A 27,428-nucleotide genomic window follows, 5' to 3' on the forward strand; every position below is an offset into this window, starting at 1 on the left:
TATTCACCCTCTTTCAGCCTTGAACATCTTCAGTACTTGCCCCAGATCGCTTAGGCGCAACAGTAGAAGGAGCAGTTGGTAGGGAAGGGTTCATCTTTTTATTCAGCAGCTGGGAAACAGTCGCTCTGCCGCTGGGGGAGGAGCAGGGTTTTCCCCTAAGGTGCAGTTGTGGGGTGAGGTTGGGGGCGGCACACTGAGCCTCCGCCTGAGAGCCGGAAGCAGGCACTGGAGGGGGAGTGGCGCTGAGCCGGGGGAGGAGTGAGAGAAGGAAGCGGCAGTCCCTTGGCATACGGAGCCAGCTGAAAATCAGGGTTGAATGTTAAAAAGGGAGCGTATTTAGCGACACTCCTGGCCCCGAAGAAAGGAACTGAGGCGACACGAATCCCCCTGTCCAACAGCCAGAAGACGAGACACGAGTGCCAGGGCCGCCAGCAGCTGTTAGGCGCTTTTTGGTGACGCGGCCTCCGCGCGCAGACGCGCTGACGGGCCGCGGCCTCCACGTCGCAGGTTCCGCAAAGGCTTGTGGGAGCGACCGGGAGGAGGGCCAAGATGGCAGAAGCGGTGGAGTCTCCAGGAGACCCGGGGACAACAACGCCCAGGCCCCTGGTGAGCTTGGTATCTGCGACAAAGGGGACCGAGGGTGAGGCAAAGTGCCCCTTAAGGAAGTAGGGTGATGGGCTTGTACTTGAGAGTACTGGAATTCCTTTCTCCCGACAGGCCCTTCCTGTATCGGATGCCAGATCCAGTCCCAACCCTCTACCTGTTCTTTGGGCTAACTGCCCACCCCCACCCCCCCCGCCTCCCCCGCCATTCTCCTCGCCGCCGCCCCCCTCCTTCTTTCCTCGCCTTCTTGTGAAACTCTCATTCACTCTCTCATTCACTTTCCTTTCACTCTCGCCACTTGTCCTTCTCCCCTTCATTTTGTTAAATGCTGAGCTTTAGGCGATTTAAGTATCTTTGCATCTGCTGTCCCCTATTTTATCGAGACTTGTCACTAGTCCTCGATGGAGTAGCAGCATTCTGGGATTAATGAGAGATTGATTCTCATGGGACATTATAACTTGATTATTTATTTGCTCAGTGAACCCCAGTCGTCCTGTTTTAATCCCTGCCCTCCCTTGTCACAGCTCCTTGCAGTCCTCTTCATGATGATCTCTTGCTCCTGTCTCTGCAGAGGACAGAATGTCTATTGCAAGTACTACAAGTCCAAAGCCTGGACATGTATTTAAGAACACAGGGTTTGGAGTTAATGTTACTTGGTCCAGAATCACCCATTCTGGCACTTGTGTGAATTTGGGCAAGTCATTTAATGAAGAGTATTTCTTCATGTGTAAAATGGACATAAAAATACCTGCCTCAAAAAGTTTTTAGGAAGTTGAAATGACATAATTTATGTGAAATGTCTAATAAAACTAGTACCATAACTGAGTAGTGTCAACTCAACATTCTGCCCCCCATCCCACCTCCCAAACAACATTTAGTTATGTCCCAAATAGTGTTTATGAGTAGATGCTCAATAAATAGTACATTCCTTTTCTCTGTTTTAAATTGTCAACATAGTAGAGGACTGACCTGGGAGTCAGGTGAAACTGATTCTAGTTATGGTTCTGCTTACTAGCTTTATTTGTTCATCTCTTCATTCTTTTGACAAATATTTATTGAGCATCCACTATGATCCAGGCACTCTTTGAGGCATGGTGGATACAACAGTGAAAGAGAGTGAGTAGGTCCAAGTTCTCACGGAGTACTTGTGACCTTGAGGAAATCACTCTGAACCCCAGTTTTGCCTTTTGGAAAATGATAGTAAGTCACCACAGAGTCAGAGTACTAAATGAACTAATATAAGCATAGGGCATGGTATGCCATAGTTACAGGAGTTTAGATGTTTTTAGTTCCTGTTTTTCATCTAAACTGCCCCACTTCTCTTTTATGAAGCTTTCCCCCAATTAATTTTAGTGGTTCTGATAACCCATTACTCAGTATCCAATAAACTTCTATTCAGCAGTGTTTGTTGAACTCCCACAAAGTGTAATACACTATGCTAGTTGGTTTAAGAAATACAAGTGGCCTGTCCTTATGGTGCTTACAGACTGGTTTTAGGCATAAGACAAACATACAATGCTAACATAAGACAGTATGTAAGAAAGTTACACATAACATTTTAACATAATTTAAAAGGTGCTATCATGTCTTGTTGAGGTGATGAAGCAGGCAACATGGTAGAAGTTATATTTGAGGGAGACTCAAAGGATGGGTGGGATGTGAACATAAGAGCTATGAATGATTGATTACCTGATATGTGCCAGGATTGTGCTATATATCCTTTGCATATTTTCTAAACTTTATAGCAACTATTTCAGTTAGGTGGTTTTTAGACTGTGTTTTACTTGAAGGTGAGGAGATGAGACTCAGAGAGATTTGATGATTTCCCTAGGGTAACCAGGCTGAAATTTGAACCTGGGTCTGCTTCTGAAACCAAGACTGTTACCATTAATGCTACACAGACTCTCATCGGTGAAGATACAGAGGTTAGGAGATACTAATGTATTTGTAGAACAACAGAGAGATTACTGTGGTTGAAGCACAGGGAAGTATTAGAAAAGAAGCCTTAAAAGATAAAGCTACTGTAGTAGAGAGGCAGTATAGAACAGTGGCTTTGTGTGCTCTGGGGTTCAAATTGTCTAGGTTTGGTTCTATGCTCTGTCGTTTAACTAGCTGTGGGATATTGGGGAAATTACCAAAATCTCTCCATGTCTCAGTTTCCCTATCTGTAAAATGGAGATAAAGTAATACAGGGTTGTTCAGTGGATTGAATAAATTAATACACATAAAAGACTTAGTAGAGTGCCTGGCACATAATAATCATGCAATAAGTGTTATTTCCTTTTATTGACTACTGTGCTGGGAGGTTTAACAGGCAACAACGTGTCAGTGGAAATTTTTGAGGAGGGAAGGGTTTTAAATCATGAATTTGACAACATAACAAAGGAAAAGTTACCATGGAAAATGCATGGAATCTAGAATACCATGTAATTGTTGCAGTAGTTCTGGAATGAAGTGACGGCTACCTGGATTATAGCAGCGGTAGATGTGAAGATTTGAGAAAGGCAGAATCCTCGAGCATTTGCAGTGCTAGGAAGAATGTGTCTTAGTGTTTTTCAAACTTTAACATGCTAGCAATCATCTGGGGAATCTTATTAAATTGCAGATTCTCTTTTAGTAGGTCTGAGATGAGGCCTAAGATTCTGCGTTTCTAATAAGCTCCCAGATGGTGCTGCTGCTGCTGCTCCCAGTATCACATTTTGAAAAACAAGTCTATAGATAAATGGGAGGAAAGTGATACCCTGAACAGAAATACAGAAGAGGATGAGGGCCCTAAATGTTGATTCATTCACTTTTGGAAATGTTTAGTTCCAGATATTGATTGACAGACCATCCAGTAGATATCCAGCAGGTAGTTGGACACTAAAATCTGGACTTCAGGGCTCACAAGAGGTCAGGACTAGAGAGATTGGTTTGGAATCATCTGTATAGACTTGAGAATATAGAATCTTGGGTAATGCTTGTCTATTGCCTATCTAAGGAGCAGAAAAAAGAGCCGTAATAATCGCTGTAGCCTAGGGTCTGGAAGGATATTGGTCCCAGGTGGACCATGCCACTAAGCCCCTATCTGCCTGCTTGGACCAAGTTGTTTTCCTGCTTGATTTCACCCACCCCAGCCCGCTTGTTGACCTTGTTGACTTCTTTTTCCCCTCAGAATTTTGGTCAGTAGTATGACCTATCTGTTCCCAACTGCTTTCTTAAGGCTGCAGTCCCCACATTTACTGTGTGTTTTTGGCCTGGCCTTTACTTGCTCCCCTCATTGGCCCAAGCCAGGCAGCAAAGTGTGCACATGTGTTTATATGCACACATATGTTTGTATGTGCACAAGCCTGCCAGCACAGAGGAAGGGGAGGAATATGAGGTCCAAGTCACCTTTCATCCTTACCAAGGGGCTAGTCAGAGAGCAAGGTCCACTAGCTGAGGGCCTGGTAGCACTGTCTCATATATGGGGCTGGAGAGCTTCAGATCCTGGCTCAGTTCACTGAGCAATGTTTCTGATTCTCTGGAGAAGAGATATTGAGGAAGGGTTGGGATGAGGGGTGAGTGGGAATCACATGGCACTTTAGTGACTACTGCTGCTGCTGCTAAGTCGCTTCAGTCGTGTCTGACTCTGTATGACCCCATAGATGGCAGCCCATCAGGCTCTGCCATCCTTGGGATTCTCCAGGCAAGAACAATGGAGTGGGTTGCCATTTTCTTCTCCATTAGTGACTATAGTCACTTCCAAAACCAAATAACTGGAGTTAGGCCAAACTTCCCTGGTTAAGGGCCCAGTCTTCCAAAAGATTGGCCACTTCATATACCAGCCACAGGTTTGGAGGTTACCAGGACCACCCTCACTTCTGAACTACTACAAATTCAAGGGTTCCTATGATCAGGCTCTGTAATTCACTAGAATGACTCACAGAACTCAGGACAATGGTATACTTAAAATTACACTTTTATTATAGCAAAAGGGTACAGTCCCAACCAGCAAGAGGGGGAGATGTGTAGGTTGAGGTCTGAGGTAGTTCGTAATACAAAGCTTCCTTGTCTTCTCTCTGTGGAGTAAAGGCAGGACCTTGTTACCCTCCTGATATGTTGATGTATGACAGACAGTATGTAGAATATTGCCAGGGAAACTCACCCACATATCTAGTTTTTACTGAGGTTTCATTACATAGGTGTGATTGACTGGATCGTTTTTTCTTCCACTCCCAAGAGACCAGGTTTGTATCACAGTACTCAAGTGAAGTCGCTGAGTCGTGTCCTACTCTTTGCAACCCCATGGACTGAAGCCTACCAGGCTCCTCCATCCACGGAATTTTCCAGGCAAGAGTACTGGAGTGGGTTGCCATTTCCTTCTCCAGGAAATCTTCTCAACCCAGGGATTGAACCCAGGTCTCCCGCATTGTAGGCAGACGCTTTACCGTCTGAGCCATCAGGGAAGTCCTCACAGTACTCAAACTTGACCTCAATCCTCAAACTTGACCTCAATCCTCTAATCTTACGTTTGGTCTTTTAGGAGTGGCTAGCCCCCTATGCTCGGAGAAGGCGATGGCACCCTACTCCAGTACTCTTGCCTGGAAAATCCCATGGACGGAGAAGCCTGGTAGGCTGCAGTCCATGGGGTGGCTAAGAGTTGGACAGGACTGAGCGACTTCACTTTCACTTTTCACTTTCGTGCATTGGAGAAGGAAATGGCAACCCACTCCAGTGTTCTTGCCTGGAGAATCCCAGGGACGGGGGAGCCTGGTGGGCTGCCATCTATGGGGTCGCACACAGTCAGACACGACTGAAGTGACTTAGCAGCAGCAGCAGTAGCAGGATGATTTCCCATCCTTCCCCCCATGAGTAGTGAGGTTTGTCTTTTCCCTTTCCCCAGCCACAGTGGGCCTTCACCTGTGCTCTGAAAACAACAGGTTTTGCTGATCTTCCCCCTTTGGCTTTAAGGCTCTTTTTCTGTAGGGGGGAAGGGTCTGAGCTGGGCTCTCTGCTTTTCTCAGAAGAGGCAGCTGCTTCCCGCCACCACACCTAGATAGTGGAAGTCTGTGGAGAAGAGCCTGCAACTGGATGTGAACTCCCCCTGTGTCTAATGCTTAAAAGGGTGCTATCCTGTCATAACAGTCCACACGTGGTCTTTAGCAGTTCATTTTAAGTTTTAGCTGTATTCTTTACCATCTGTTATGCCCAGTGTTGTTCTCATGGTTTGCTGCAGATGAGCCAGTTCCATCTCTTCTTGGAAGTGCCTGTTTTTCCTTAGATTTCTTTCATGATACTTGGTTGCCCTAAAACCTCAGCTCTGATGGATTCAAGGAAAATTATGATTTTGTAATTAATCTGGCTTTTTCTCATTGTTCTAGTGGATGGAATGCTCATTCCAGCTTTCTATATCCTGATTAGAAATCAAACTACAGTGTTGTAAACTCACTTGAGATAGTTGCTCTTTGTGTGGTTATGTATTTAATTTATTTTATTTTTTTTATAGTAAGAATTTTAAAGGAAAATAACACATATCAACATATTCTTTATAATTATAAACTTAAACTATATTTTTATTTATTTATTTATTTTTTTAAATAGAAAATTATTTATTTAGTATAGTTAGCAGGTTAATTTGTTCCATTTTTCTTTCAGTTTTAGGGACTACTTTAAAATTTTAATTTTGTTTAATAATTCTGTGAAGTATTTATATGACTTCAAGTCATAAATACAGAACAGTGTGTATTCTAAGAAGCCTAACTTCTCTCCTTGTTTCCTCCACCTTTTTCCCTCCTTTCCTAAATAGGAAGCTTTAAAAAAAACTCTATAAATACTACTTGCATTACATGTGACTTAAGTCACTTTGTGTGTGCATACTCAGTCTCTCAGTCATTCTGACTCTTTGTGATCCCATGGACTGTAGCCTGCCAAGCTCCTCTGTCCATGGGTTTCTCCAGGCTAGAATACTGGAGTGGATTGCCATTTGTTCTTTCAAGGGATCTTCCCAACCCAGATCTCTTGCATTGTAGGTGGATTCTTTACCATCTGACCACGAGGGAAGACTGTATTTTCAGGGATCATTTCTAAGTCATATTGCATTATTTATTTCTTATTTTTAAAAGGTAACATTCAGATATGTGTGTGTGTGTGTGTCTATGTGTATAATATATATTTGTATCTCTTCCTGTCTTAGATGTATTATACAAACTTTTCTTTACATTCACATTAACACGCCATAATATTGAGGTGAAAAAGTTTGGTTTTATCTGTAAGATAGCCACAAGAAGTGCTTAGTTGTCCTTTTTTAATTTTTAGTTAATGATGTAAGTATGATGACACATTTATAGGAGACTTGGAAAATACATAACAAGGTTGCATATCAGTTTAGTTCAGTCTCTCAGTCGTGTCCAACTCTTTGCAACCCCATGAATTGCAGCACACCAGGACTCCCTGTCCATCACCAACTCCCAGAGTTCATGCAAACCCATGTCCATCGAGTCGGTGATGCCATCCAACCATCTCATCCTCTGTGGTTCCCTTCTCCTCCTGCCCTCAATCTTTCCCCTCAGTCTTTTCCAGTGAGTCAGCACTTCGTAAAGTATTGGAGTGGCCAAAGTATTGGAGTTTCAGCTTTAACATCAGTCCTTTAAATGAACACTCAGGACTGATCTCCTTTAGGATGGACTAGTTGGATCTCCTTGCAGTCCAAGGGACTCTCAAGAGTCTTCTCCAACACCACAGTTCAAAAGCATCAATTCTTCAGTGCTCAGCTTTCTTCACAGTCCAACTATCACGTCCATACATGGAAAAACCATAGCCTTGACTAGACGGACCTTTGTTGGCAAAGTAATGTCTCTGCTTTTGAATATGCTGTCTAGGTTGGCCATAACTTTCCTTCCAAGGAGCAAACGTCTTAATTTCATGGCTGCAGTCACTATCTGCAGTGATTTTGGAGCCCAGAAAAATAAAGTCAGCCACTGTTTCCACTGTTTCCCCATCTATTTGCCATTAAGTGATAGGACTGGATGCCATGATCTTAGTTTTCTGAATGTTGAGCTTTAAGCCAACTTTTTCACTCTCTTTTTTCACTTTTATCAAGAGGCTCTTTAGTTCTTCTTCACTTTCTGCCATAAGGGTGGTGTCATCTGCATATCTGAGGTTATTGATATTTCTCCCAGCAGTCTTGATTCCAGCTTGTGCTTCCTCCAGCCCAGCGTTTCTCATGATATCATCTGCATATAAGTTAAATAAGCAGGGTGACAACATACAGCCTTGATGTACTCCTTTTCCTATTTGGAACCAGTCTGTTGTTCCATGTCCAGTTATAACTGTTGCTTCCTGACCTGCATATAGATTTCTCAAGCGGCAGGTCAGGTAGTCTGGTATTCCCATCTCTTTCAGAATTTTCCACAGTTTATTGTGATCCACACAGTGAGAGGCTTTGGCATAGTCAATAAAGCAGAAATAGATGTTTTTCTGGAACTCTCTTGCTTTTTCAATGATCCAGCAGATGTTGGCAACTTGATCTCTGGTTCCTCTGCCTTTTCTAAAACCAGCTTGAACATCTGGAAGTTCATGTTTCACATATTGCTGAAGCCTGGCGTGGAGAATTTTGAGCATTACTTTACTAGCGTGTGAAATGAATGCAATTGTGTGGTAGTTTGAGCATTCTTTGGCATTGCCTTTCTTTGGGATTGGAATGAAGACTGACCTTTTCCAGTCCTGTGGCCACTGCTCAGTTTTCCAAATTTGCTGGCATATTGAGTGCAGCACTTTCCCAGCGTCATCTTTCAGGATTTGAAATAGCTCAACTGGAATTCCGTCACCTCCACTAGCTTTGTTTGTAGTGATGTTTTCTAAGGCCCACTTGACTTCACAGTCCAGGATGTCTGGCTCTAGGTGAGTGATCACACCATCGTGATTATCTGGGTCATGAAGATCTCTTTTGTACAGTTCTTCTGTGTATTCTTGCCACCTCTTCTTAATCTCTTCTGCTTCTGTTAGGTCCCTACCATTGCTGTCCTTTCTTGTGCCCATCTTTGCATGAAATGTTTCTTTGATATCTCTAATTTTCTTGAAGAGATCTCTAGTCTTTCCCATTCTGTTGTTTTCCCCTATTTCTTTGCACTGATCACTGAGGAAGGCTTTCTTATCTCTCCTTGCTATTCTTTGGAACTCTGCATTCAAATGGGTATATCTTTCCTTTTCTCCTTTGCTTTTCGCTTGTCTTCTTTTCACAGCTATTTGTAAGGCCTCTTCAGACAGCCATTTTGCTTTTTTGCATTTCTTTTTCTTGGGGATGGTCTTGATTCCTGTCTCCTGTACAATGTCACGAACCTCCATCCATAGTTCATCAGACACTCTATCAGATCTAGGCCCTTAAATCTGTTTCTCACTTCCACTGTATAGTCATAAGGGATTTGATTTAGGTCATACCTGAATGGTCTAGTGGTTTTCTCTACTTTCTTCAATTTAAGTCTGAATTTGGCAATAAGGAGTTCATGATCTGAGCCACAGTCAGCTCCCAGTCTTGTTTTTGCTGACTGTATAGAGCTTTTCCATATTTGCTTGCAAAGAATATAATCAATCTGATCTCGGTGTTGACCATCTGGTGATGTCGATGTATAGAGTCTTCTCTTATGTTGTTGGAGGAGGGTGTTTGCTATGACCAGTGCGTTCTCTTGTCAGAACTCTATTAGCGTTTGCCCTGCTTCATTCTGTACTCCAAGACCAAATTTGCCTGTTACTCCAGGTGTTTCTTGACTCCCTACTTTTTCATTCTAGTCCCGTATAATGAAAAGGACATCTTTTTTGGGTGTTTATTAGTTCTAGAAAGTCTTGTAATTCTTCATGCTGCTGCTGCTGCTGCTAAGTCACTTCAGTCGTGTCCGACTGTGTGTGACCCCATAGACGGCAGCCCACCAGGCTCCCTGTCCCTGGGGTTCTCCAGGCAAGAACACTGGAGTGGGTTGCCATTTCCTTCTCCAGTGCATGAAAGTGAAAAGTAAACGTGAAGTCGCTCAGTCGTATCTGACTCTTCGCGACCCCATGGACTGCAGCCTACCAGGCTCCTCTGTCCATGGGATTTTCCAGGCAAGAGTACTGGAGTAGGGTGCCATTGCCTTCTCCGTAGGTCTTCATAGAACTATTCAACTTCAGCTTCTTCAGCATTGCTGGTTGGGGCATAGACTTGGATTACCGTGATATTGAATGGTTTACCTTGGAAACGAACGGAGATCATTCTGTCGTTTTTGAGATTGCATCCAGGTACTGCATTTTGGACTCTTTTGTTGACTATGATGGCTACTCCATTTCTTCTAAGGGATTATTGCCCACAGTACTAGATATAATTGTCATCTGAGTTAAATTCACCCACTCCAGTCCATCGTAGTTCACTGATTCCTAGAATGTTGATGTTCACTCTTGCCATCTCCTGTTTGACCACTTCCAATTTACCTTGATTCATGGACCTGACATTCCAGGTTCCTATGCAATATTGCTGTTTACAGCATCGAACCCTGCTTCCATCACCAGTCCCTTTCACAACTGGGTATTGTTTTTGCTTTGGGTCCATCCCTTTATTCTTTCTGGAATTATTTCTCCACTGATCTCTAGTAGCGTATTTGGCAACTACTGACCTGGGGAGTTCCTCTTTCAGTGTCATATCCTTTTGCCTTTCATACTGTTCATGCGGTTCTCAAGGCAAGAATACTGAAGTGGTTTGCCATTCTCTTCTCCAGTGGACCACATTCTGTCAGACCTCTCCACCATGACCCAGCTATTGGCATGGCTTAGTTTCATTGAGTTAGACAAGGCTGTGATCCATGTGATCAGATTGGCTAGTTGTCTGTCATTGTACTTTCAGTCTGTCTGCCCTCTGATCCCCTCTCTCAGTGCCTACCGTCTTACTTGGGTTTCTCATACCTTGGACATGGGGTCTCTCTTCACGGCTGCTCCAGCAAAGCACAGCATATATAGCAAAGGTTGCATATAGTTCCACTGTATATTACAATTATTTTTAAGTAGATAAACTAAGATTTTTATTTGGAGTTTCAGTATCAAACTCTCAAAAATTAATGAATATACAGAGAAGTGGAAGGATATAGTAGATCTGAAAAGCACTGTGAACCAGTTCACACAACAGTAGGATACAAATTCTTTTCACATTCCCATGGACTATAGACTCAGAGACACTGGAACATATCCAGGGCCGTAAAGTGCAAAATTTTCATGATCTAAAGGTATTGAAATTATACAGAATCTATTCTCGTATGCTCACTTAGTTGTGGCTAACTCTTTGCAACCCTATGGACTCTCCAGGCTCTTCTGTCCATGGACTTTTCCAAGCAAGAGTACTGGAGTGGGTTGCCATTTTCACTCACTGTGGAATTATGTTAGAAATCAATATCAAAAGATATTTGAAAATAACCACATTTTTCAAGTGCATTGTGACATTTACAAAGAGAGATTACTTAGACTTAGCTATCAAAAGCTTCAATAAGGTTAGACTGAAAAAAACAGAGAGGGTGATTACTGAGAAGAAATGCTTAGTTGTCTTTAACTTCATTTGAACCAATTGTGTTAGCTTGTGACAGCTGTCATATCACATTGATTTTTTTAAAACTTACCAAAATTGGTGAATTTTTGTATAGCCATTTTAATATTGAAGATGGGAGGAAAAACAACATTTTTGGCATATCATGCTTTATTATTTCAAGAAGGGTAAAAACGAAACTGAAACACAAAAAGATTTGTACAGTATATGGAGAAAGTGCTGTGACTGATAGAACATGTCAGAAGTGCTTTGGGAAGTTTCGTGTGCTGGTTGATGCTCCATGGTTGGGTAGAACAGTTGAAGCTGATAACGTTCAAATCAAGACATTAATTGAGAACAATCAAAGTTATATATTATCAGGCAGGAAATCACCGACCTACTCAAAATATCCATATCAAACATTGAAAATCATTTGCACCAGCTTGATTATGTTAATTGATTTTTGGGTTCCACGTAAGTTAAGCAGGAAGAAACCCCAAACTTCTTGACCATATTTCCACATATGATTGTCTACTGAAACATAATGAAAACATTCCATTTTTAAAAACAAATTGTGTTGGGCAATAAAAAGTTCCACACTGCTGGACAGTATCCACAGAAGAGATCATGGGGCAAGTGAGATGAACCACCACCAACCACACTAAAGGCTGGTCTTCATCCAAAGAAGACAGTGTGTACATGGTGGGATTGGAAGGGAGTCCTCTATTATGAGCGCCTTCTGGAAAACCAACAGATTACTTCCAACAAGTACTGCTCCCAGTGAGACCAGCTGAAAGCAGCACTTGGCGAAGTGTCTGGAATTAGTCAACAGAAAATACATAATCTTCCTCAGGGTAACACAAGACCTAAGTTTCTTTGATGACCTGGCAAAAACATAATAAATAGTTTGGCTGGGAAGTTCTGATTCATCCACTGTATTCACCAGACATTGCACCTTCAGATTTCCATTTATTTTGGTCTTTATAAAATTCTCTTAATGGAAAAAAATTTCAATTCCCTAGAAGATTGTAAAAGGCACCTAGAATAGTTCTTTGCTCAGAAAATACAAAGTTTTGGGAAGATGGAATTATGTAGTTGCCTGAAAAATGGCAAAGTAGTAGAACAAATGGTGAGTACATTGTTCAGTAAAGTTCTTGGTGAAGATGAAAAATGTGTCTTTTATTTTTACTTTAAAACTGAAGGAACTTTTTTGCCAACCAGATGGTTCTTTAGAGATATCCTCATTCCTCTTACAGCTGCATAACATTCCATTATGACATACCATGCTTTATTCAACTAGTTCTCTGTTGATGGACATTTGGGCTATTCTCAGGTTTTTTTTTTTTTTTTTTTTTGCTTTTACAGGTAGTATTGTAATGAGGAGCCTTGTGTATATGTCTTTTTGTATATTTACTGCTTTAGACTCCTGAAAGTGGTGAGCAATCCATATGTAAATTTGCCAGATATTGCCAGATTCATCTTCAGTAGGGCCTAGTACCATTTTGCCTTCCCACCAACAGTGAGTGCTCTTTCAACTCAGCTTTACTTGCAGAGTGTGTTGTCAAACTTGGGTTTTGCCAGTCTAATGGGTGAAGAATTTCCAAGTACTTTTAATAAAACTGTGATCAAAAAGTTGTTTTTTGTAAGTTTTTTGAACAACCTTATTCTTTCTAAAATTTTACTGTACTGTCTTGTTTTTCATTTACCTGCAACCTTTTCACACTAAACATTAGACCCATTGGACCAAGAACCATATGAGGAGGGATTGCTTCTCTTTTCTTAGGAACTTGAAGATTCTAGAGTTTCAGTTGCAGTAATTAAATTTGACATATGAATATAAGAGTTTAAAAGTTTTCAATCTTGCAGTTCACTTTGGAAATGTTATTTGTTCTGTGGTTGCCAACAATCTGGTAAAAAAAAAAAAAAAAAAAGGATAAATAACGTGCTTTACTGTTTCTCTGTTCTTCCCAATTTTCTTTTAGATTTTACATAATGTTCCTCTTAGCCAGCAGAGGCCACTAGAGCCCACTAAAGAGCAGAAGTGTAAAAGAATCATGACAGTGCTAAGATGTGATCACTGAAAGGTCACTTTTTTCAGTAGTTCTGTAATCTTACTAGCTATGTCCTGTTAAGATTTCATGCTTGAAAGAAACTATTTGAGGCCAAGAAAATATCTATTGTTGTTGTTTTAGTTGCTAAGTCGTCTCTGATTCTTTTGTTTCCCCATGGACTGACCCCCTACCAGGCTCCTTTGTCCATGGGATTTCCCAGGCAAGAATACTGGAATGGGTTGCCATTTCCTTCTCCAAGGGATCTTCCTGACTGAGGAATCAAACCTGCGAATCCTGCATTGGCAGACAGATTCTTTACCACTGTGCCACTAGGAAAGCCCATAAAATATCTATGCCATTTACTTTATAATATTTTTCATCATATTCCATCTCCTTCTTTAAAAGAAACAAGTATTTGAGAATTTTAATTAACTGTACTGTTCAATGTTTGGTGAACTAACACCTTACTTTAAAAACTGTATAAAACCCTATAAAAAGATATAGTCCTGCTCACTGGGAAATGATGTCTTTGGGGGAATCCTGCAGTTTATTACAGGCTTTAATTTTTTTTTTCCCTAACTCTTCTCAGTTTGCAGGCCTTTCTGATATATCTATCTCACAAGACATCCCTGTGGAAGGAGAAATCACCATTCCTGTGAGATCGCGCGTTCGGGAATTTGACAGCTCCACATTAAATGAGTCTGTTCAGAATACCATTGTAAGTTAGATGAGTTGAGAGAATTTCTGTTCAGTGTCATGGGCTAAATAATAGCACTTTGTAATATTTTTGTTTGGTTCACTAATTTTCAGTGTATTTTATTTATTAAAGTTTAAGATTCTCCCCTAGAGAATAATTTGGTACAGCCTTTTTGGAAATCATTTTGACTGTGATGGATATTAAGGAACTTAAAATGTTCATATTTTTTTGAGGTGATAATTCTGTTTCTCTAGGTATCGTATAAGGAGAAAAAATTCAATACAAAGATAATTTTAAAAGAAAAATATTTACACAAAGATGTTTGTTACAGCAGTCTTTATAGTGGGGAAAAGTTGAACAGAAGAGTAATTGGCTAAGTAGATTATGTTACATCTCTGTGGTAGAATGGTTAACAACCATTAAAAATCATGTTTTCAAAGAACTATTAATGACATGAAGAAAATTTTAGGTGAAAAAATTAGGACAGAATTACCTCAACTATATTTTGAGAAGTTAAATGACTGTACCCTTCTTCAAATGTCTTGATTTTTTAAAATCTGACTTCTAGGATTCTTTTGCCAGAATGAATGGAAATTTTGAAAATTAATTGATTTTACATATTGTGAAGAGTGAGGTAGCTTAGGAGCAGGCCCTTTGGCTCTTGTGACCTTATCGTGTTGAACTGAAAGTTAGATGCTGTGTTTTGCAGAACAGATTTTACTAGTGCTATTATTTTCATTTCTTTAAGTAGCATATTAAGAGGGCTATATTTCTCTTTTGCAGTGTTTAAAAAATCAAAATCAACAGAACTGATGAATGTAGTAAAGAGTGAGATGTTGACTTTAGGAGTTAAAGGAAAAGTTAATAGAAAAAGGAGTTAACACAAAAACCCCACCTCTCTGGTTTGTTTGTATGGTGAAGGAGTTAGACTGGAGTTATGGCTCTAAAATTCAATGAAGGGCTCCTAGGGGGATTGAAATAAAAAAATTGAGCAAATTCAAGGAGCTGCTTGGTAGCCTTGGTCATTACAGTACAGCATATTTTTATCTTTCAGATGCGTGATCTAAAAGCTGTTGGGAAAAAATTCATGCATGTTTTGTACCCAAGGAAAAGTAATACTCTTTTGAGAGATTGTAAGTATGTATGATTTTTGAGGCTTTGCTGTTTTTCATCATACCTTATCATAAGCATTTATAAGGCTTTGTGGTAATAAAACTGATATCATTTTGCAGGATGAAAAATGAATATAGATGAAGGTTTTGAAAAAAGTTAAAAATTGAGGATGAAATTTCAGAGATTGGAAGATTTTGCTTAATATATTGTCCTCATCAATAGACTGTATATTTTCACCTGCTGTAATAGACACTGCAAATAGTATTTCTGTAAATGGCAAACACATAGTGACTTTGTTCAGCCAAGAAACTTAATGATCTCCAAGGGAAAGACAGAATGTTTAAATGTTACCTTAGAGTAATAGCGAATACCCATTAAGGATGAACAAATTAATAGTACTTTATTGACATTTCTACTTTCAGAATGATCCTTGTTGACTGCTTTAAGAATTCCAAAACAGTGTTTGCAGAAAATTATGCTAGTATTTAGAATTTATTCTCAAAATTGTTAGACTTTCAGTTTTTCTTTTCAAACATTCTTGGTTTTTCTTAGTACCCTTTATCCAAAAAAAGGACTCAGTTGTTTGAGAATAGTAACAGTGATGTTGGATATGAGTGTACCTTCTATTTTGGCAGCATTTCTGCTGCAACATAGGGATGTCAGATATGTGGCAAATGTGCCATCACTGTGTGGTGATTGGATGCAGTGTCAGAATACTTTTTCAGCAAAGTACATTGTGGGTTGAAGCTGACAGATGATTTGCTACAGCTGGTATATAGTGGAAAGAACATGGACAAATCTGGGTTTTGAATATTGATTCCATCACTAGCTGTGTGATTTTGGATAGTGGTTCCATCACAAGCTGTGTGATCCTGGATAAGACAGTTAACTTTTCTGAGGTTGAAGTTTCTTCCTCACAAAAGCTGTCTTATCCAATGAGATGCCACTTCAGATCCATTAGGATGGCTCTGATCAAAGAAATGGAGAATAACAAATATTGGTAAGGATGTAGAGAAATTGGAACCCTTGTGCATTGCTGGTGGGGATGTAAAATGGTACAGCCACTGTGAAAAAGAGCATGGTGGTTCCTTGGAGAATTACGTAGAGAATTATCACATGATTCAGCACTTCCACTTCTGGGTATATACCCAAAAGACTAGAAAGCAGGAACTCAAAGTGATATTTGTATACCCATGTTCACAGCAGCAGATGAAAACAACTCAAATGTCTATCAGTGGATGGATGAGTAAATGAAGTATGTTATATACACCATGGTATATACCATATATGAATGGAATATTACTTATTCTTTAAAAAGAGTGAAATTCTGATTCATGCTACAACATTGATGAACCTTGGAAGACTTTATGCTAAGTAAAATAAGCCAGACACAAAAGAATATATATTATTCTACTTAGGTTAGGTACCTAAAATAGTGAGATTTATAGAGATAGAAAGTAAAATGGTTGTCAGGGACTGAGGGGATTTTGGGGAGTTATTATTTAATGGGTTGGAGTTTCAGTTTGGGAGATGAAAATTTTATTGTTTACCTAGTAAACATAGTCTATTAGAGTGTTAGGATTGTGATTTTTCTTTTTTTTTTACATCTTTTACAAACTTTCCACAGTGGTGTCAAAATTACCCTTTCAGGTAAAGTTATGTACAAGTGAAGTTAAAGTTAGAAGTAGTATGTACCTTTTTTCATATTGTTCGAGGAAGATAATTGTGCTTTAAGCCTTATGTTACTGAACTATTGGTGTATTAATCACTCAACAGCTATTGGTTGAGAACCACCATGCTTAGACCTGATATTGGCAGAGCCTTTATAGTTTTCAAAAAGTTTTCATGTTATTTGTTAATATTTAACCCTATGAAATTACCAATGTTGGGCTGTTTTCTCATTTTATAAGAACAGCAGTTCTGTACTAGTTCAGTGTAGTAATTATGAAAGGGAACCTGTGTTGTAGAGTAGAAAGGACTTTATAGTAGGAATCAGAAGATTCTGATTTTGTTTCTAGGTTCTGGTCCTACCCCCACACTTAACTGTTTATATTAACTTGGGCACATCGCTTCTTCTCAACTTCATTTTTCATATTTTTGAGATGAGTCTGATTATACTTGCCTTGTCTAACGTAGTCTCCGATTGGTGAAGTGACTTGGGTTTAGTCTTCTTTTGCACTGTGCAGGGTGGGGCAGTTAAGTCTTCTGACTCCTTGCCTATTGGTCTTTAACAATAGCTTGCTGGAATGTGGCTTAGTAGGTGGTGTGTGTGTTAGTCACTCAGTCATGTCTGACTCTCTGCAACCCCATGGACTGTAGCCCACCAGACTTCTCTGTCCATGGGATTCTCCAGGCAAGAATACTGGAGTGGATTGCCATTCCCTTCTCCAGAGGATCTTCCTGACCCAGGAATTGAACTCTGGTCTCCTGCATTGCAGGCAGATTCTTTACTGTAGTAGCTGAGGAGAGGGGTGATTTGTGTTGTATGAAATGAGCAAAATTTAAAAGATATATGAAGCATTCAGAATTGGGGAGCAGAGAAGGCCAATAGAGGGATAGGAGAGGTGGAAGGTTGGGCAGACAGAGAAAGCCTTGATGTCTGAATGCCAAGAATGGCAGAATAAAAGACAGAAAATACTATATGCCTGTGTCTTAACAATTTTCTGTCTTTTCCTTTCTTGTAGGGGATTTATGGGGCCCTTTGATCCTTTGTGTGACGCTTGCGTTGTAAGTACTTGTATTTCCTTTCTTTGTCATTTGAGATAGACTAAACTTTTTTCATGGAGTTTCAAAATTGAAGGGGATTTTGACTGAATTTTTCATTTTGGACTTCTTTGGCAAATTATACTCCTTATGCATTTAAATCTAAAAAAATCAAGTAGCTTTCTATATCAGTTCAAAGAGTGATGGAATTAAAGATATGAAAATTATGCCCACCCTCATTTATCAGTGAGTTCTTACCCGGTTTTAGTAATTTCTATAGTTACTATTATGTTTTAGTCATTTCAACATTTATTCACACTCATTTACCTCCCCATCATTAAGCTAAGTGAATTAAGTATCTTAAAGGTTTAAGTACCAAACAATTAAAGTAGTATTTATTTGCAAACATAATTCTTTTAAAATTTTACTAAAAGTATAAGATTAAATTAGAAGTGGTTGAGTTCAAAGCAATATCGTGTTTCACAAAGTGTTATATTTTCCATACTCATTGTATGTAAAGGGGAAGAGGACAGAAGAAGGAAAGCCAAAGTTCTGCTGGAGAGGGTAATATAACCACTGGTAGAGTGGAAAAAATACTACACTAGGATCCATTTCTGGGTTCTGATCCTAACTTTGCTATCGGCAGAGTGACTTTGGGTCTCTAAAAAAAACTTCTAAATACCTTCTCTTATCCCCATAACAAGAAGTGAATATTATTCTCCTCTTTTGACAGACAAGCTCAGGTTCAAAGAGATTGAGGACTGAACTAAACGTCACGTAATCAATCAGTGGTAGACCTGGAATTCCACTTCACATTTCCTTGACTGCCCATTCTCTACCTCTGTGATTATTACACATCTCTTCCTACCTAACCTCTCTGGGTTTCCTTTTCCATATCTATAAAAGTAGATGGTTGAGGGTCCTTTCCAGGCCTAACCTATTGTGATTGTAGATTCAAATTTCTTACTGGCTTCTGTAACCCTTTTTAAATGTAAAGTCAAGTGCATGGTAATTTAGATAAAAACGTGGCGTGCTCTATCTTATGCTTTTAATAACCATATCAAGGGACATAATCCAGTGCCTTGATGTAAGTGTTTATATTAAAAGCTCTGAGCATATGCTTTTTTAGTTTTGAAAGATTAGAGATTATAGAATTTAATCCTGCTTATTTGCAAAGAAGAAAATCAGAGTCCCAAGACATCAAGTGATTTGCTCCAGTTTACATATCTGATGACAGAATTAGGATCAATATCTGAGTCTCCTGCCTTCCAGACCAGTTAATCCTCTTTCTATCATACCATGCTGAAATAATAGGAGTTCCAGAGAACAAGTGATCGGGGCTAGCATTCTTCTCATCACATTGTCAGGACTTGAAGTATGCAGAACCATAAAATACAAAAGCCTATGCTGGCAAATAGCATAGCAGCGCAAGACTTAGGGTGTGATTTGTCTATACCTTGTAATAAGAAGAGGTTGTTAAAAAAGAAATTTTGAGGTGATGTTATTCTGTTACTGAAAAAAATGACACAGAGTAGAAGTATAAGTTCAAAATTCAAAACAGTTTATGTGTTAAATTCTTAATATTTAAGTGACTGCTCAATTACTCAAAGAAAGCCTTTTAGTGATAATCTGTATGCTTTGATTTTTATAAGATCAACAACTAAATAGATAGGCTGTTTGCATTTTTAAATGCCAGAACTATAACCTTAACCCAAGAATTACAAATTCAAATGTGTATATGCATGCATTGCAAATTGGTGACCAAAAACCCTGGTGAAGGAATCTGCTGCTGTGTCAACTGCACCTGATAATTGCCATGTAGAAATGCAGGCCCGGTGATAGAAACTCTTCTGATTTTTTAAGAAAATCCAGAAATGCATATTTTTATGTGAAATCTCCCAATTTTAAAATAACATCAACTTGAATTTAAGACCTTTTAAAAGTATTATATGGACCAGCAACCTCATGTCCGTGAGTCACACTTAGCCCTTCAGTTTATATCCTCTGCTTAACCAAAAAAGGTCTTCAGTAATCCATTTAAACATTCCCACAGGATCAAAGGGAACATCCCTTGTAGTCCTGAGGGATTTGGAATTTGAAATAAGGGAGCCTTGCCATATACTTGAGGCATTTTCCTTTTGTACAACCTATAAGAGATCTTCAGGTAAGATATAGAGCAGCACTGTGATTCAAAGTTTGAGAACCCGTACCTTAACTGTGTTGCTCTAAATAAGGTTAGGCAACTCTCATGCCATTTCCTTGTCACAGAATGCTTCAAAGAGGCTCTGTAGATAGCGAAAAAGATGGAGGGCCCCAGTTTGCAGAAGTGTTTGTCATTGTCTGGTTTGGTGCAGTTACCATCACCCTCAACTCAAAACTTCTTGGAGGAAACATGTGAGTATTATTTAAATGCATCCTTTTTCCATTTCCAGGTTGCATATCTTAGATTTTTTAAGGAAGTCTGGCTTGTTATGTATTTTTCAAAAATAAAAATCAAAATAAATGAGAACAAAAAGAAAGTTCTCTTAAAGACACCGAACAGAAATAACCTAGTTGAATTAAATTATGTTAAATTATCTGGGGTCCTTTGATAGGCTTCAGATGTTCTCTCTCCAGCCGCTGAAATTATGTGCAGCACATTTTGTGTTAGAAGATTACATTTGTCTTTGGGAACAGATGCCCCATGGCTTTCAACAAATGCTCAAATAGGTCTATAAACCAGAAAAGATTAAGAAACAAAATCTTAGCAGTTTAGTGGGAGAAAGAGATCATCTAGGTCCTAAATGGCTGACTGTTAAGGCATTTAAGTAGAGAGGAGGAGGGTATGGTGAGAGCAAAACTAAGGCATATGTTTAATACAGAGGTCTATCCTCATAAAATCAACATTAGGGTATAGGTAATATCTATCTGGAGGAAAGTAATGATCCACGATACATAGAAATCTGTATAATAAATTGTATCATGATATAGATCAACTATATTTATGATCTTTATGGATATATGTTGTTTTTTAGATCTTTTTTTCAGAGCCTTTGTGTGCTGGGATACTGTATACTTCCCCTGACAATGGCAATGCTGGTTTGCCGGCTGGTACTTTTGGCTGAGCCAGGACCAGTAAACTTCATGGTCCGGCTTTTTGTGGTGATCATCATGTTTGCCTGGTCTATAGTAGGTAAGAATGTACTTATCTCTGTGGTAGCAGAGCAGACTGAAAATATGGGTTAGAGACGATGACCAGATGAGGAGCAGTGTAACTTATAAGTCACGTTAGTGATATGATTCTTGCTAATGTTATCCATAGAACCATCTGCTCTCAGTAGGGATAATGTCCATCTTATCTGAGTTGGCTGTCTGGACTTGTGAGATGTGAAGTCACATCTTTCTTGTTTCTTCAATCTTTAAATAATGGATAGGGTTGGGAAAGGAGATTACACTAGACCTAGCTTAGTCCTGGCATATAGGAAGCATAGGTGACTTGAGAAATGAGCCTTTTCCAGACAAATTAATCATGATAATATTTAACATTTACTGATTACTTATTGTAAGCCAGGCACTGTCGGAAGTACTTGACATATGTCATCTCATTTAACCCTCACAACAACCATAATAAATAAAAACTGTGTTATTATTGGTCCCATGTTTATAGATGAGAAACAGACACAGAGAGGTTAAGCAACTTGCCCTAGGACATATAACTAGAGAATAGGGGAGTCAAGTGTCAAACCCAAGTAGATCACATACCTTTTTAGAACTTTACTATAGCACCACCCAGTATAGGTTGTTAAATATCATTACATAGTACTTTTCTGCTTCAGTAGAAAATTCTGCTAAAGATTAAGGAGAGCCTATAGCAGTGGCAATGAATGCTATTTATTCATTATTTGTACATCCCTAAAATTTTCTTGAAACCCCACCTTAAACTGAAAGTGTTCACTAGCTTCTTTTTAATGGGATAGATAGGCTGCCTAATATTTTTGTGTGCAGTAACATCTCTTTGTTTTAGAAAATGGTTAAAAGCCAAGAAGTGATCCAAACTAAGGTTTGGGAATGCCAGAATTGCTTTCCCAAAGACTATTAAAAAATTGCCTGTGGAAGAACCCCTCATTCCCTCACTTAGAGTCTGATAATTTACTGTACATGTAGTTCTAAATAGCTTAGTTATCCAGTGTCCAGGCCCACAGGGGTTCAGCAAGTAGAATCTTAGGAGAGAGAGAGGTACCTGTAATTCAGCTAAAGTGTATTAAGCAAAAACTATGTGTCAGGCATTGTGCTAGGATGGTGTCTATCCTCTTGAGTTCACAATCTAGGCATGTAAACATTTAAGGGCCATGAAGTGTTCCAGGTGGGCAATAGAAGTCTGTGCCAGGTATAGTGGGGACACAGAAGAGATAAGTGGGCAGTTCTACCTGTGGTGGTAGGATGCCAGGTGGTTGTTCAGCAAAGATTTCCTTGAAGGATCATTATTGAATAAAAAGGTGAGTAGGTGTTTCCTGAATGGTCAAGAGGATTGGCATCTAAAAGAGCTGATAGGAACTTCCCTGGTGGTCCAGTGGTCAAGACTTCATGCTCCATATGCTTGGGGTTTGATCCCTGGTCAAATAACAAAATTCCCCATGCCACAACTTAGAGCCTGCATGGTGTAACTAAAGAGCCCACATGCTACAGTGAAGAGCCCACACGTGGCAGTGAAGATCCAGTGTGCCACAATTAAGACCTGGCACAGCCAGAGAAATAGGTAAATAATAAAAGAGTTGATAATAAGAACAATTACTCAAAAAATACAACAGTGTGAGACCATTTGCCATAGGAGCTTTGTAAGCCTTTTTAGCACAGTTCAGTAGGTACTCATAAAAGTGTAAGAAACCCCTTTTAGAAGGATTTCTATCTAAAATGGTTGGAAAGCTTTCCATACTTGAACCAAGCAGCTCTCACCTGCTGCCAAATGCGGTTTTAAGGTCACAAATATAACTGAACTTGTAGTATATAATTCTGTGTCCCAGACTATGCCAAGCACATTCAAGTTTAGTAAATGTTAATAGTTGTGACACTCGTATTAAATATTCCTTTTGTTTTGTTTTGTTTAGCTTCAACTGCTTTTCTTGCTGATAGCCAGCCTCCAAACCGCAAAGCCCTTGCCGTTTATCCTGTTTTCTTGTTTTATTTTGTCATCAGTTGGATGATTCTCACCTTCACTCCTCAGTAAATGGAAATTAAAAACCAGGGAATTCAGAATTCATCTCAAAGATGCAATTCACCATGAAGCTTTGCCTCTGGCCCTCTTTTGTCTATTTTGGAGTTACTTGGTAACTGGGTGTGTGAGGTGATTAAAAAGGAGCCATAAAGCACCGTCACCATTTATGTAAGGAGCTAATGTTTGAAAAGCTGTCCTTTCCCTCTTAATGTTATTTCTTTAAAATATGTGTGCATAGTACACACAATATAATGCCTCCTAAGGCATGATGGGATCACTGTGGTTCATTTGGGTGACAGCCAATGACTTGGAAAGCAACATGGATTCATTCTGCAAGTTGAATAGAGTTGGTAACTATATTTTCAGTTTTGAGAATACCAGTTCAGGTGCAGCTCTTAAACATATTGCCTTATGACTATTAGAATATTCCTCTCTTTCATAAATAAGAAGGGATAGTCTGTCTATTTTATTTCTCTTAAGCTTAAAAAGACAATGACAGAGGTTGGGAAGGGGGTTCATAGATGTGGGAGGAGAAAACATGCACTAACCAAAATTCAGATTTTGATTAGAGACAATTCTGCACTTGTTGCTTAAAAAAAAATCAAAGGACATCTAAAGCATAAGTTTTTTTAGTCTTTCTGTATAGTCACCTCTCTGCCATGTTAAATAGCAGCTCAGTGACACTTTAATTTTCAGTCTTACTCCCAAGTTCTGCATTTGCAAGCTAAGATATTAGCAGTGAACATGTGATTTTTCTTCGACTGAAGCTCTTGGTGGACCAATGCTTGAACTTACCCAAGTAGAAGACCTCAGAAATTTAGATTGGTAGGTCCCTGATACATATTATCATGTGGGCACCTTCTATTCAGGGTAGAATGAGGCAGTTTGGATACAACATAGCTGTAAGGAATTTCTTACTGTTCTGTGTAGTCTGGCCTCTAACTAGAAAGTAAAGCTAAATCAGAAGGCTGCATTCAGCCATATGAACATGGAGAGATTTAGTGTTCTGATGGCTGATTGACAGAACAGCTAGGTGCTTAAAGCATTACATAGGATGAGTTGAGTTTACAGCTGCCACCTTTTCTACTAATGGGCTTAGCAGTTTTTTGATTAGGTGTGTTTTTCAGGTTGGGAAATAGCAGTTTATTTTCTTGGTTTTAGACTTTATTTGTAAAGCCAGTTAGATTTCTTTTAGACAGTTACTTTTTTGCACATGTGCACCTACTTGTATTCTCAGCTGTTTATACACACAAGTCTGAAGGGAGCAGAGTGTCTGAGACCGGCTGATTCAGCTAACTGGGGCTCCTTTAAGGTAATATGAGCTGCTGCCTTCTGTAAATTGCACAGTGAAGAACTCTTAATAGACAAAGATTAGGAGTCAGGCAGAAAACATTCATTGTAAATATACAGTTACTTATAAAGATAGCAATTTCTTATTCCACATTTTTTTTATCATGGAATTTAAATATTTATTCATTTGTATTTGAAGATGACCTACACATAGATATGTAATGGTAAAAGCATATTTTCCCTATCCCATAGATTAACCAAGACCAAGTGAACAGTACTAGGACAAATAAGTCCTTGGAATGATATTCAATTACAGAGCATTGCAAAGTTGGGTCTGTATGTCCCAGTCTTGTCCAGATATTTTGGTTATGTATTTGTTTCAATTTCCCTTTACAATTTCAAAATAAATCCTGTTAGGACAAAGCCAATATTTCATTCTTGAACCAGTAAATATTTATATTTTGAAATATTTTGAAACTGGTTCTAAGTTTGAAATTGGTCCTAACTTGTCATCCATTTCCACTGTCTGAAATTTTCTAACTTCTCACGAAACACACTGTCTTCCAAAGTTGTTTTATAATCTGTCCCAATGATTATAATGTAAAATTGAAGAAATAATTGTGCTTCTTAAAAGGGAATTAAATACTTAACTGAATTTTACTCAGGCTAAATATTTGATCAGAAATTCCTAAGGGCACAAGTTTGGTGGGGGTCTGTGTGTGATTGGGGGTAGAGGGAGGGTATTACACATATTGGGTGTTAAGGTAACTTGTTCTGTTTTAATCTGTTGGTTTTGGGTGACTTAGGGAATAGTTTTATTTGAAATTATCTTTCTGAAAATGAGTGGTCAGTTTGAGGGTATAAATAAATATTAATATATGCAAAAAAAGTGCATTGCTTTCTGTCACAGAAGACCTGAATATCTGAAAGTCGTAACCCTCAAAACAACTTTCCCTGATTTGCTGCAGAGGCACATGGATAATTATAGAAAGCAAGACCAGAAGGGAAAAGGACTCAAACAAAGGAAACTCTGTTTCAAGAATTGGAAGGTTTCATGTTTTAGATGAAATTCAAGTGTGTGAGCATCATTGCCTAATGTGATGCATTACTGCCATTGTGGTTTATCACTTGCTGCTCCTACTTCTGAGATTGACTGTTGTCATATTCTTTTAGCAATAGGAAAGGCAAAGACTGGATTTAATTGCTGTTCAGATTATAAAAAACTCAATTGATGCAAATATCTTTATGTAGTAGTGTTAAAATTCAGTCACTAATTGTCAGATCTTTTGCCTTTTGCCTCTTAAGTGACTTATTGCGTGAGTTGAGTTGTATCTTTTTGCTGTGTTGGGGATTTTCTTTTGGGAAAGGTGAGGGGAATCACAGGGCATGGTAAACATTTTACTGTTTGTTTGTTATTTTATAAAATGTTCCCCAAAAAGTGATTAGAAGGCTAGTAAGCATATATTTGAAAGTTTAACTGTGTACACTACATAATCTAAGCACTTACTGTGTTTTGACTTCTTGTTTATTCTTGGAGATGAAAATGAAAATCTCCCATCGTTTCAGATTCTTGGGTAGCATCAAGTCATTGAAATTTACCTAAAACCTATCACAATATGATCAGACATCCATTGCATGCAGTTATTTTATTCTAGAGTAGAATACTGAAATTGTGATTCTTAGTTAAACTGTTCATTTCTCAGACAATTTGGATAGAAATAAACGTGTGAATGTTAATCCATATATCATATATGTAAAATAGAAATACTTTTCTGGATTCTGTGGACTTTTATTAAAAATAATTTCTAGGGATTTACTTAGGCCATAGGATGGCTAAATAATAATGTGACAATAATATTACTACTAATAATAGCTAACATTTATTGGGCACTTACTGTGTACCAGACACTTCTATTTTTTTAAGAATTTTTATAACATCTTTATTGGGATACACTTTACCACAAAATTCACCCTTTTAAAGTAATGTACAGTTCAGTGATTTTTCAATATATTCACATAATAGTGCACCTATCACCATTATCTCATTTTAGAACATTCTATCATTCCACAAAGAAACCCCATATACATTAGCAGTCACTCCCTTTTTCCCTTTTCCCTACCCCCTGGCAGCCATCAATCTTCTTTCTGTGTCTGTTGATTTGGCCAGTGCATCTCCTCCAATCTTCAACATAAAGTGGTACAATCCTTATTTTGTTGTTGTTGTTCAGTCACCAAATAGTATTCGACTCTTCACGACCCCATGGACTGCAACATGCCAGGCTTCCCTATCCCTCACCATCTCCCGGAGTTTGCTCAAGTTCATGTCCATTGAATTGGTGATGCCATCCAACCATCTCATCCTCAGTCGCCCTCTTCTGCCTTCAGTCTTTCCCAGCAATATCAGGGTCTTTTCCAAAATCCTCATTTTACTGGTAGAAAATTGAGGGACAGAAAGATTAAGTAAATTGTCCAAGGTCACACAGTAAATTGATTTAAAATAGGAAAACACATTATCTGAGATCATAGTAGGACAATAGTTTTGAATTGCATTGTTATGCATATGAAATAAATACACCCCTTCCCCAGGGTATGTTCCCCATTATTAGCCATTACAACCTACAGCTGTAGGTGGTCAATAACTTGTTCTTTTTCCTGAGTACTGGAGCAGTACATTAGCAGCATCTGAGAAAAACACAAGAGCAATTGTACATTGGGAAGAGTTAGGTTTGCTGCCCTCACTCCTTGAGCCCCACCCTCCTCGCACCACCAGCCACACATATCCCTCCCCTTTAAGGGATCTTAAGAATCTTAAGAATCAAGTCTTAAGAATCAAGTAGCTTCTGCCTCTTTGTTTTATTTCTTCTAGAGGGATAGTTAACACATCATAATTTAACTTGTCTATTCATGTGTTTATAGTCGAGATGCCGCTGGTCACATACAGTACCAGCTATATTCCTAAGACGTCAGAGAGCAGTAGTAGTATGAGAATAGAATTCTTTTCTACTTGGGTAAACTAGGTGGGAGGGAGAAATAACACAGTAAATAAAGGTTTTGCCTTAATGAAGTTAGTGTTCCAGCCTCTTAGGAAGTGGCCACATTCTGCTCTTGTTCACTCTGTTCTCTTTCAGAGCCTTTGTACTTTGCATCATCACTGCTGGTATTTCTTGGTCCTCTTCAATATGCTGTTTTAATCCTCATTTTTCCTATAAAGAACCTGTGAAAAGAATAAATCTGTAAAATGATTTGTGAATATTAAATGTACAAATAAAAAACACTGGAAAAGAA

The 27,428-nt window shown here is 38.9% G+C and overlaps 1 protein-coding gene across 2 annotated transcripts; it reads left to right on the forward strand.

The window, feature by feature from the left end:
- Positions 1 to 307: 307 nt before the first annotated feature.
- YIPF6 (Yip1 domain family member 6) lies at positions 308 to 27,428 on the forward strand. 2 transcript variants are annotated; one of them, XM_027533349.1, is made up of 7 exons: positions 310 to 606; positions 13,739 to 13,867; positions 14,901 to 14,979; positions 17,644 to 17,686; positions 19,931 to 20,056; positions 20,677 to 20,834; positions 22,747 to 27,428. In XM_027533349.1, exons 1-7 carry the CDS (start codon positions 550 to 552, stop codon positions 22,863 to 22,865), a joined length of 711 nt encoding a protein of 236 aa, XP_027389150.1. In that variant the 5' UTR covers positions 310 to 549; the 3' UTR covers positions 22,866 to 27,428. The 2 variants fall into 2 exon arrangements, with proteins under 2 accessions (XP_027389151.1, XP_027389150.1); XM_027533350.1 differs by lacking the exon at positions 19,931 to 20,056 and having other exon boundaries at positions 308 to 606.

The sequence above is a fragment of the Bos indicus x Bos taurus genome, chromosome X (assembly GCF_003369695.1).
Source record: "Bos indicus x Bos taurus breed Angus x Brahman F1 hybrid chromosome X, Bos_hybrid_MaternalHap_v2.0, whole genome shotgun sequence".
Taxonomy (NCBI): Eukaryota; Metazoa; Chordata; class Mammalia; order Artiodactyla; family Bovidae; genus Bos; species Bos indicus x Bos taurus.